The 12,617-nt window shown below is 39.6% G+C and overlaps 1 protein-coding gene across 1 annotated transcript in view; it reads left to right on the forward strand.

Annotated features, from left to right (window-relative positions):
* Window positions 1-12,617, forward strand: part of FZD3 (frizzled class receptor 3) — a 126,089-nt gene that overhangs the window by 73,902 nt on the left and 39,570 nt on the right. The window contains exon 4 of the mRNA XM_053709530.1: window positions 2,482-3,499. Within this exon, the coding sequence (XP_053565505.1) occupies window positions 2,482-3,499 (1,018 nt within the window). The remainder of the gene's footprint in view (window positions 1-2,481; window positions 3,500-12,617) is intronic.

A 12,617-nucleotide genomic window follows, 5' to 3' on the forward strand; every position in this document is an offset into this window, starting at 1 on the left:
TCTCAGACCGCTGCAATTGTGCATGCTAAGTCAGTGGAATGGGGATTACTCAGATTTGTCCCCTATGCTGAATCTGGATCAAGAGACCAGAGATTCTCTTCTATGGTGGCTTTCTCGGCCACATCTGTCCAGGGGGATGCCCTTCAGCAGGCCAGATTGGACAATTGTAACAACAGACGCCAGCCTACTAGGTTGGGGCGCTGTCTGGAATTCCCTGAAGGCTCAGGGATCATGGACTCAGGAGGAGTGTCTCCTTCCAATAAACATTCTGGAATTGAGAGCAGTTCTCAATGCCCTTCTGGCTTGGCCTCAGTTAGCAACTCTGAGGTTCATCAGGTTTCAGTCGGACAACATCACGACTGTGGCTTACATCAACCATCAGGGAGGGACAAGGAGTTCCCTAGCGATGATGGAAGTATCAAAGATAATTCGCTGGGCAGAGTCTCACTCTTGCCACCTGTCAGCGATCCACATCCCAGGCGTGTGGAGAACTGGGAGGCGGAATTCCTAAGTCGCCAGACTTTTCATCCGGGGGAGTGGGAACTTCATCCGGAGGTCTTTGCCCAAATACTTCGACTTTGGGGCAAACCAGATATGGATCTCATGGCGTCTCGCCAGAACGCCAAGCTTCCTTGTTACGGGTCCAGGTCCAGGGACCCGGGAGCGGTCCTGATAGATGCTTTGACAGCACCTTGGACCTTCAGGATGGCTTATGTGTTTCCACCCTTCCCGATGCTTCCTCGTTTGATTGCCAGGATCAAACAGGAGAAAGCATCGGTGATTCTAATAGCGCCTGCGTGGCCACGCAGGACCTGGTATGCAGATCTAGTGGACATGTCATCCTGTCCACCTTGGTCTCTGCCTCTGAGACAGGACCTTCTAATTCAGGGTCCTTTCAAACATCAAAATCTAATTTCTCTGAAGCTGACTGCATGGAAATTGAACGCTTGATTTTATCAAAGCGTGGATTTTCGGAGTCAGTAATTGATACCTTAATACAGGCTAGGAAACCTGTTACCAGGAAAATTTACCATAAGATATGGCGTAAATACTTACACTGGTGCGAATCCAAGAGTTACTCATGGAGTAAGGTTAGGATTCCTAGGATATTGTCTTTTCTACAAGAAGGTTTAGAAAAGGGTTTATCTGCAAGTTCTTTAAAGGGACAGATCTCAGCTCTGTCCATCCTTTTACACAAACGTCTGTCAGAAGTTCCAGACGTTCAGGCTTTTTGTCAAGCTTTGGCTAGGATTAAGCCTGTGTTTAAGACTGTAGCTCCACCGTGGAGCTTAAACTTAGTTCTTAACGTTTTACAGGGTGTTCCGTTTGAACCCCTTCATTCCATTGATATCAAGCTGTTATCTTGGAAAGTTCTGTTTTTAATGGCTATTTCCTCGGCTCGTAGAGTCTCTGAGTTATCAGCCTTACATTGTGATTCTCCTTATCTGATTTTTCATTCAGATAAGGTAGTTCTGCGTACTAAACCTGGGTTCTTACCTAAGGTAGTCACTAACAAGAATATCAATCAAGAGATTGTTGTTCCATCATTGTGCCCTAACCCTTCTTCAAAGAAGGAACGACTTCTGCACAATCTAGACGTAGTCCGTGCCCTGAAATTTTATTTACAGGCAACTAAAGATTTTCGCCAAACTTCTTCCCTGTTTGTCGTTTATTCTGGACAGAGGAGAGGTCAAAAAGCATCTGCTACCTCTCTCTCTTTTTGGCTTCGTAGCATAATACGTTTAGCCTATGAGACTGCTGGACAGCAACCTCCTGAAAGAATTACAGCTCATTCTACGAGAGCTGTGGCTTCCACGTGGGCCTTTAAGAATGAGGCCTCTGTTGAACAGATTTGCAAGACTGCAACTTGGTCTTCTCTTCATACTTTTTCCAAATTTTACAAATTTGACACTTTTGCTTCTTCGGAGGCTGTTTTTGGGAGAAAGGTTCTTCAGGCAGTGGTTCCTTCCGTATAAAGATCCTGCCTGTCCCTCCCGTCATCCGTGTACTTTAGCTTTGGTATTGGTATCCCATAAGTAATGGATGACCCGTGGACTGACTACACTTAACAGGAGAAAACATAATTTATGCTTACCTGATAAATTCCTTTCTCCTGTAGTGTAGTCAGTCCACGGCCCGCCCTGTTTTTTATGGCAGGTCTAAATTTTAAATTATACTCCAGTCACCACTGCACCCTATAGTTTCTCCTTTCTCGTTTGGTTTTCGGTCGAATGACTGGGTGTGACGTAGAGGGGAGGAGCTATATAGCAGCTCTGCTTGGGTGATCCTCTTGCACTTCCTGTTAGGGAGGAGTTAATATCCCATAAGTAATGGATGACCCGTGGACTGACTACACTACAGGAGAAAGGAATTTATCAGGTAAGCATAAATTATGTTTTTTCTTTCAGGATTTCTTTGCACCAACCACGAAATTATATTTTGGTTGATTTTTACTAATTTAATTTTTTTTTTTTTTTTAAGGTTTCCAGATTGTGATGAGCCATATCCGCGAATGGTAGATATCAGTATATCTAACGAACCCATCGAAGATGTGCCTCAAGCTGTGCCAAGGGATTATGGTTTCTGGTGTCCCAGGGAATTAAAAATCGACCCTGAGCTAGGTTACTCCTTTCTGGGAGTAAGAGACTGCTCACCACCTTGCCCACATATGTACTTTCGAAGGGAAGAACTGTCCTTTGCCCGCTACTTCATTGGAGTAATTTCTATAGTGTGCCTGTCAGCCACCTTGTTTACTTTCTTGACATTTCTAATTGACGTTACGAGATTCCGTTATCCCGAGAGACCTATAATATTTTACGCTGTCTGCTACATGATGGTTTCATTGATTTTCTTCATTGGGTTTTTACTAGAGGATCGAGTAGCATGCAATGGGTCCAGCCCAGGCCAATACAAAGCATCGACTGTGACACAGGGATCTCATAACAAAGCATGCACTATGTTATTTATGGTCCTGTATTTCTTCACCATGGCTGGAAGCGTTTGGTGGGTCATTCTTACCATCACTTGGTTTCTAGCGGCTGTTCCTAAATGGGGAAGTGAAGCAATTGAAAAGAAAGCACTATTATTTCATGCTAGTGCATGGGGCATCCCTGGAACCTTAACAATTATCCTCCTTGCCATGAACAAAATTGAAGGGGACAACATTAGTGGCGTCTGCTTTGTTGGTCTTTATGATGTAGACGCCTTAAGATATTTTGTGCTTGCCCCTCTCTGCCTCGATGTTGTAGTTGGGGTGTCTTTACTGCTGGCCGGTATTATTTCCTTGAACCGGGTACGGATTGAAATTCCTTTAGAGAAGGAGAACCAGGACAAACTTGTGAAATTCATGATCCGGATTGGAGTATTTAGTGTTCTGTACCTTGTTCCTCTGTTAGTGGTGATTGGTTGTTATTTTTATGAGCAAGCATACCGAGGTGTTTGGGAGACCACGTGGATACAAGAGCGTTGTCGAGAGTATCATATTCCTTGTCCTTATCAGGTAAGTACTTTCTTCTAAAAGTAATCTTTTAATATTCCTACCATGTAGTTTTGGCAGTACCGTTAAAGGGATCTGAAAACTAAAACTTATTCCAATTTACTTCTATTATCAAATTTGTTTTGTTCCAATGGTATTCTTTGTTAGAGATAACAAAATGTATGCTTACCTGATAAATGTATTTCTTTCCGGGCATGTAGAGGCCACCACTTCATTCCAATTACTAGTGGGATATTCAACTCCTGGCCAGCAGGAGGAGGCAAAGAGCACCCCAGCAGAGCTATTAAGTGTAACTTTACTTATCCATAATCCCTAGTCATTCAGCCGAAGGAAAATGGAAAAAAGAAGAAACGCAAGGGTAAAGAGGTACCTGAGGTTTACTAAAAAAAAACCTGCAGAATTAAAATTGGAAAAAAGGGCAGGGTCGTGGATTCTCCATGCCCGGAAAGAAAGAAATTTATCAGGTAAGCATAATTTTTGTTTTCTTTCCTATGGCATGGAGAGTCCACGATTTCATTCCAATTACTAATGGGAACCAATACCCAAGCTAGAGGACACAGAATGAAAAGGGTGGGAGAACAAGTTAGGCGGACCTAAACAGAAGGCACCACCGCTTGAAGAACCTTTCTCACAAAAGAAGCCTCAGCCAAGGCAAAAGTATAAAAAAGTTTAAAAACAGATGCTTCATTTTTGAAAGCCCAGGAAGAAGACACAGCCCTAGTGGAATGAGCCATAATTCTCTCAGGAGGCTGCTGTCCAGCTGTCTCATAAGCTAAACGTATAACACTTCTTAACCAGAGGGAAAAGGTAGTAGAAGTGGCCTTATGACCTTTACGCTTTCTAGAGAAAACAACAAAAAAGGGCAGAAGATTGCTGAAAATCATTGGTTGCTTGAAGGTAAAATTTTAGAGCTTGAACAACATCCATGTTATGCAAAAGACGTTCCTTATGGGAAGAAGGATTAGGCCAAAAAGAAGGATCAACAATTTCCTGATTAATGTTTTGATCCGACACAACCTTAGGGAGAAACTCCAACTTAGTACGAAGGACTTCCTTATCTGCATGAAAAATAAGGTACGGGGAATCACACTGCAGAGCCGAAACCTCAAACTCTGCGAGCGGAAGAAATAGCAAGAAGAAACAAAACTTTCCAAGATAACAATTTTATATCAACATCGGCTCAAACAGAGCCTGCTGCAAAACTTTAAGAACGAAGTTAAGGCTCCAAGGCGGAGCAACAGGAAAAAATCTTTGTATCATTTTTAAAAACAGGGTAAGGGGAAAAAGAAATTCCTGGCTTATCCCTTTCCTTAACTATAATTTCAGACATCTTGTCTGGCACAGGAAAAACATCCACAGATGAAGGAGAATCATAAACTCTAGAACCTCCTTCAGAAGCAACCGGAGATGTTAAAGATTGAAATTTGAAATTAACTTCTTCCGATTCTGAAGAATTTTCCCCCATCATGTCACAGTCTAAGATTTCACCTTCAGAAGCTACTGAAGTATCCTCCTTATCAGACATTTGGGAAAGGCTGACCAGAGCAGATTTAGAGGGGTCAGAAGAAATCTTACTAGCTTTTAACCCCTTAAAGTTTCACATTCCAGTGCCTGTCTTTAAAAAACTGCTCCAAAAGTTAACCCTTCTATAAAGGTTAAAACGTTTCCCATATGTTGATCCACAAGAGGAATTAACCTTTCAAGTGCTGTCCTTCAACACCTAGAAGGCCAAGGCACTTACCTGTGGATCCAGCTGCAGGGCAGGAACAGATTTTTATGTGTGATAGATACTCCACTCTCTATCAGGGACCTAAAGAAAGAACAGAATAACCAACCCTGGCTTTTTATAAGGGGTAGCAATAATGTTACAAATAAAGCAAAGACAACCTCGCTGCTTTCTAACTGCTAATAGCCACCATTACTCTTACTAAAGAGATTGACATGGACACAGCATAACCCCAATCCTTGCTTGCAGGGAAAAGTACCCATAAAAGGATTAAATATCTAAAGACACCATCTTCGCACATCCTCTATTGACAGAGGCAAAGAGAATGACTGGGGATTATGAGTAAGGGAAGTTACACTTAACAGCTCTGCTGGGGTGCTCTTTGCCTCCTCCTGCTGGCCAGGATTTGAATATCCCACTAGTAATTGGAATGAAATCGTGGACTCTCTATGCCATAGGGAAGAAATCTAGGTAGGTGTCTGGAGCACTACATGACAGGAAATATTGCTGCCATCTAGTGCTCTTTCAAATGGATAACATTCTTGCAAAAATGCTGCCACATACATGCACGCTCCTGAGCTTGCGCCCTTGCTTTTAAATCACTGATTTCCTAACCTGTCCTCAGGCCTCCCCAACAGGCCAGGTTTTCAGGATTAAGTTGTATGGTAAAATAACCATGTTTACTAATCAGCTGTTCCAGTTCATATATCCTCAAAATGTGGCCTGTTAGGGAGGCCTGAGGGCAGGTTTGAAAACCAGTGATTTAAACTAAAGTTACCAAGCGAATGAAGACAAAGTTCTTTAAATGTCATGCTCTATCTCAATCATTAAAGAAAGATGTTGGGTTTCATGTCCCTTTAAAAACAAAATAACAAAGGTTTATTATCAACAAAAAAAAAGTTAGTATTTAGAAACATAGATTTTGGCTAGAAATGAGAACCAAAAGGCCTATCCAGTGTGACCACATTTTCTTCTGAAAAATAAACTTAATTAAAGGGACATGAGATTCAGAATATTTATGTCATTATTAAAAAAAATCATTACTTTCAAAATTATTTCTGTTATCAAATTTACTTCATACTCATTTCATCTTTTTATATATCTATCTATCTAGGTAGGGCTCAGGAGCATGCAAGTGTTTGGAGCGCTGTATAGACACATTGATCAGCCACTGCTGTCCTCTAGTGCCCCAGACACCTGCACACACTTCTGCCTACCCAGGTATTCTATTTAACTAGAGATGGCAAGAGAGCGAGAGCTACCCTCTAGTGCTCTTGTAAATGGATAATGTTCTTGCAAAACTGCTGCCATATAGTGCTCTGCAAATGGGCCGGGTCCTAAGCATACGTCCCTGCTTTTCAACAAAAGATAACGAGAGAACAAATACAATTTGCTAATAGAAGTAAATGAGAAAGTTGTTGGTTAAAATCTCATGCTCTATCTGAATAATGAAAAACAATTTGGGTTTCATATCACTTTGTGATGGTCTTTTTAACTACAACGCATCACAAATGTTATAAATATGTCACTGAGGCAAAAGATCCTCGTTAGGTTTTCAGTTACTTGTCCCGTTAACTCTACATTTCAGCACCATTATTATGCCCCAGATTTTGTCATTAATGTTTTAATCACAGATGTCGGCTATTTCCCATTTCTTACCTTAAAGGGATTTCATGATTCAGAGCTTGCAATTTTAGGAGGTGTTTCATTTTACTTCTATTTTCAAATTTACTCCTTTTTTTTATTTGGTGTTCTTTGTTGAAAATGCTCAGGAGCAGCAATGCACTAGTGGGAGCTAGCTGCTGATTGGTTGGTTTAAAAATGTGCTGCTCGTCATTGGTTGACAAGATGTGATTCAGCTAGCTCCCAGTAGTGCATTGCTGCTCTGGAGCGGACTTTAGCAAGAGTTATACACAATTATTTGAAAACCTGGGTGCAATAATAAAATGCTTTAAAGGGACACTGAACCCAAATTTTTTCTTTCGTGATTCAGATAGAGCATGCAATTTTAAGCAACTTTCTAATTTACTCCTATTAATTTTTCTTCTTTCTCTTGGTATCTTTATTTGAAATGGAAGAATGTAAGTTAAGATGCCGGCCCATTTTTGGTGAACATACTGTGTTGTTCTTGCTGATTGGTGGATAAATTCACCCACATATAAACAAGTGCTTTCCATGGTTCTGAAACAAAAAAATAGCTTAGATGCCTTTTTCAAATAAAGAAAGCTAGAGAACGATGAAAAATTGATAATAGGAGTAAATTAGAAAGTTGGTTAAAATTGCATGTCCTATCTGAATCATGAAAGAAAAAAATTGGGTTCAGTGTCCCTTTAACATTAGAGCATTTTTTCTTTTTGCAGTTGTATTTTCCTTTAATAATACAGTATGGGACATTCAATCGTGTAATAAAATACTGAACAAGCATTCTATGAATTTGGCTTGTTCCTCGCACTGAGGGGACAGAGTTGAAAGAAAGAATTGTTTTATTTTGTGTGCCCAATCACTTAATACTTTCTATTTTGAAGGCACTTAGAGTTTGGCAAGGATCTCCATAAAGCAGGAAATAAAATGCAAGCAGAGCCTGAAAGGAATGTTTTTTTGTTTCTGGTGCCAATGATAAGCCAGTAAATGACCTTGTAAATGAGGGGTTTTCCCCAAAACCTTATTCTACCTAGGTTTAGTATTTTAATGCTATTCTAGTTTAAAGCTGACCAATATCTCTAAGTGCCAATAATTCACTGTGTTTATTGATTATATTATTGAAACATATTATATTATTTTCTCGGTTGCTTTCATACACAACAATGGATACATTTCCCTTGACTGATGGAAAATATAATAAATATAATTGAATGTTTACGTGTGCTGTGTGCGTGTAAATACGTATCTATTAGTTTAATGTGATGCTTGGATGTCAAGGGGTTAAATGCCGTATCTAGCTTTTTCTTTTCAGCAGAGATTCCCTAAGGAGGTGTAATACCGTGCAGAGTAATTGTGGGCTATTATACCGCTAACAAGAAGCGTGTAGCACAGGGATACCTATCCATCCTTTTTAAATGAATACACTTTTTTATATACAACATTTTCAGGCTAGCTTTCATAGGAAAAATAGCATTAATTAGGTTTAAACAGGTGCCACAAGCCATGCAAAATGTACAGATCATTCCTCAGAATAGTTGGGTTAATATGTAAACATTATGGCATGTTATTTTTAGCTTTATAACGTCCCTTTAAGGCATCACAATTGCAGCTAGTGAAACCATGTAGTTTGGTTCCAAGAGGAGTGTCCGTAACATTCACATAGTAACATAGTAGATGAGGTTGAAAAAAGACAGAAGTCAATCGAGTTCAACCTATACAAATCTTAATATACTTCCAAAAAAGCTCCAGTTTAGCTTAAATTAATCCCATTAAAAAAGGTTACCAATTTAACACAAACAATCATATACATAAATGTATCTAAAGTGCTGGCATTTACTACCTTCTCAGGTAATGAGTTCCACAATTTGACTGCAGTGAAAAAAAGTTTACATTGCATGAGATTAAATCTTTCATGTGGCACTGTATCAAACACCTTTGCAAATTCTAGGTATATCACACCAACTGATTCACCTTTATCTATATATTTACTTACTTCCTCGTAGAATTTAATTTGATTAGTTTGACATGATCTATTTATCATAAAACCACACTTTTGGCGCTTGTGACATATGTTTTCTACCTTTGCATTACAATTTGTGCACCATATATGCAGATTTAGGTAATGCAGTCCATATGAGAGTGCTGTAGAACATTTTAAACTTCAAGGAAGCAGAGAACAGGAATAAATAATATTCACCATAATAATAATCATAATAATAATAAAAAAAGTAATTTTACATCCTTGAACTTTATGTTAACCAATCCAGGGGAAGCTGTTATGTATGTTGTTGTGTTTTATGGACTCATCAATAGATAAAGCTTAATGTGATTTTCATACTTAATATTGTTATCCATAATTACATCCTGTTTTTTCTCAAGAGATTCCTATATAATTAGATAAAAACAATCACAGCATCTTATGTTGTGGTATTTAATGTGCATAACAATACATACACACACACACACACACACACACACACGTATGTATGTGTGTGTGTGTATATATATATATATATATATATATATATATATATATATATATATATATATATCTCTCTAACAGGAATAATAAGCGCACTCCAAGGAAAACTTTCAATTATAATAGTGACATTGGAATTGAAAGTTTTCCTTGGAGTACGCTTATTATTCCTGTTAACCTATCGGTTTGCTGCACCCAGGACATTGATCATGTCGGAAGTTAGGAGTGCATTTCCTTTCAGTGTATATGTATATATGTGTGTGTGTATGTATATGTATATATGTGTGTGTGTGTATGTGTATATGTATGTGTATATATATGTATATATGTATGTATATATGTATATATATATATATATATATATATATATATACACAGGGAGTGCAGAATTATTAGGCAAGTTGTATTTTTGAGGATTAATTTTATTATTGAACAACAACCATGTTCTCAATGAACCCAAAAAACTCATTAATATCAAAGCTGAATATTTTTGGAAGTAGTTTTTAGTTTGTTTTTAGTTTTAGCTATTTTAGGGGGATATCTGTGTGTGCAGGTGACTATTACTGTGCATAATTATTAGGCAACTTAACAAAAAACAAATATATACCCATTTCAATTATTTATTTTTACCAGTGAAACCAATATAACATCTCAACATTCACAAATATACATTTCTGACATTCAAAAACAAAACAAAAACAAATCGGTGACCAATATAGCCACCTTTCTTTGCAAGGACACTCAAAAGCCTGCCATCCATGGATTCTGTCAGTGTTTTGATCTGTTCACCATCAACATTGCGTGCAGCAGCAACCACAGCCTCCCAGACACTGCTCAGAGAGGTGTACTGTTTTCCCTCCTTGTAAATCTCACATTTGATGATGGACCACAGGTTCTCAATGGGGTTCAGATCAGGTGAACAAGGAGGCCATGTCATTAGATTTTCTTCTTTTATACCCTTTCTTGCCAGCCACGCTGTGGAGTACTTGGACGCGTGTGATGGAGCATTGTCCTGCATGAAAATCATGTTTTTCTTGAAGGATGCAGACTTCTTCCTGTACCACTGCTTGAAGAAGGTGTCTTCCAGAAACTGGCAGTAGGACTGGGAGTTGAGCTTGACTCCATCCTCAACCCGAAAAGGCCCCACAAGCTCATCTTTGATGATACCAGCCCAAACCAGTACTCCACCTCCACCTTGCTGGCGTCTGAGTCGGACTGGAGCTCTCTGCCCTTTACCAATCCAACCACGGGCCCATCCATCTGGCCCATCAAGACTCACTCTCATTTCATCAGTCCATAAAACCTTAGAAAAATCAGTCTTGAGATATTTCTTGGCCCAGTCTTGACGTTTCAGCTTGTGTGTCTTGTTCAGTGGTGGTCGTCTTTCAGCCTTTCTTACCTTGGCCATGTCTCTGAGTATTGCACACCTTGTGCTTTTGGGCACTCCAGTGATGTTGCAGCTCTGAAATATGGCCAAACTGGTGGCAAGTGGCATCTTGGCAGCTGCACGCTTGACTTTTCTCAGTTCATGGGCAGTTATTTTGCGCCTTGGTTTTTCCACACGCTTCTTGCGACCCTGTTGACTATTTTGAATGAAACGCTTGATTGTTCGATGATCACGCTTCAGAAGCTTTGCAATTTTAAGAGTGCTGCATCCCTCTGCAAGCTATCTCACTATTTTTGACTTTTCTGAGCCTGTCAAGTCCTTCTTTTGACCCATTTTGCCAAAGGAAAGGAAGTTGCCTAATAATATGCACACCTGATATAGGGTGTTGATGTCATTAGACCACACCCCTTCTCATTACAGAGATGCACATCACCTAATATGCTTAATTGGTAGTAGGCTTTCGAGCCTATACAGCTTGGAGTAAGACAACATGCATAAAGAGGATGATGTGGTCAAAATACTCATTTGCCTAATAATTCTGCACTCCATGTATATATATTCTCTATCCCGCTCATACAGCGGGTTAGGGACCGGAGCCCCGCTGTAAAGTGAAAACCGCCTTAAAGTGAAACAAGGCAGTTTTAGCTTTCTTTTCACTTGCCAGTGTGTTTAAAAACATGTTTAAACTAACATATATTAGAGGTGCAATAGCGCTAAGTTTAGTTTAACACTAGCACAGCACAGTATTCAATAAATACTGAACCTGTAAAATAGTGACAATCACTGTAGTACAATTTAGTATAGCACTGAGACACAGATTGCACTGTAATGCTGTAAACAGAGTGAACTAAGCATAATAAAATGGTGCCAGTCACTTTTCTTGCAATCTCACGAAGATTACAGCACTGTTTTAAAATCCTTGGAGGTTGAACTTCAGCTCCACAAAGCGCTGTATTAGCGAAGCGCTGTAAAGTGAGGTATACCTGTGTGTGTGTGTGTGTGTGTGTGTGTATATATATATATATATATATATATATATATATATATATATATATATATATATATATATATATATATATATATATATATATATATATATATATATATATATATATATATATATATATAGTTAGTATATTCTAAATTGCCTGGCCTTCAAAAATGAATAATTAGTTCTTCAATTTTCTGACTGTCTTTTAAGATTGACATGAATTTGTCAAGCTGATATAGTTCCTATTTAGCAGACAGATGGGAACCCACCAACATTAATCTTACATATAGATGGAGACGCACCATCTCACACATTAGGTACAGGACTGTGGTGTTACAATTAATGAAAGGCCATCAGCAGTAAGTGTCAGGGGCAGATTACAGTGCTGCAAAGAATGACTGAGAGGCCAAGTCCTGGCATGGACCACAGTGCTGCCCGGGTCAACCCCTCCCAACATTTTGGTTATTTGGTCTGGCTTATTACCCTCCCCTGAGTTAGCTGTCGCCAGCTCTCTCCCGGCCATCACCCACCTCAACGAGCGAGTAGTTTATATCCACATCAAATTTGACAACTGTGCATGCATAACAGCTCTGCTCGCTAAAACCAGACATACACAGGTACCCAGTAAGCTGATACACAGTATAGATTGTGAAAGGCAAGGCTTGCAGTACCCACACAGCCCCCACCGCAGGGCCACATCTGTTGGGCAGAGGTGTAGAGGGAGCTTCCTGGGAGGTCACGGTAGCAAGCCTTGTGCACACGCATAGCGCATCTATTCAAGGTCGCTCCACTAATGCTGCAGGTGTAATGGTCTGAGGAGTTAGATTAGCGGCCCTTTAGAACAGACAGACGACTTGGCAAGCAAATGAGGCACAGTAAGGGGGGCTGGGCTGGGGC

This window comes from Bombina bombina, chromosome 4, assembly GCF_027579735.1.
Source record: "Bombina bombina isolate aBomBom1 chromosome 4, aBomBom1.pri, whole genome shotgun sequence".
Taxonomy (NCBI): domain Eukaryota; kingdom Metazoa; phylum Chordata; class Amphibia; order Anura; family Bombinatoridae; genus Bombina; species Bombina bombina.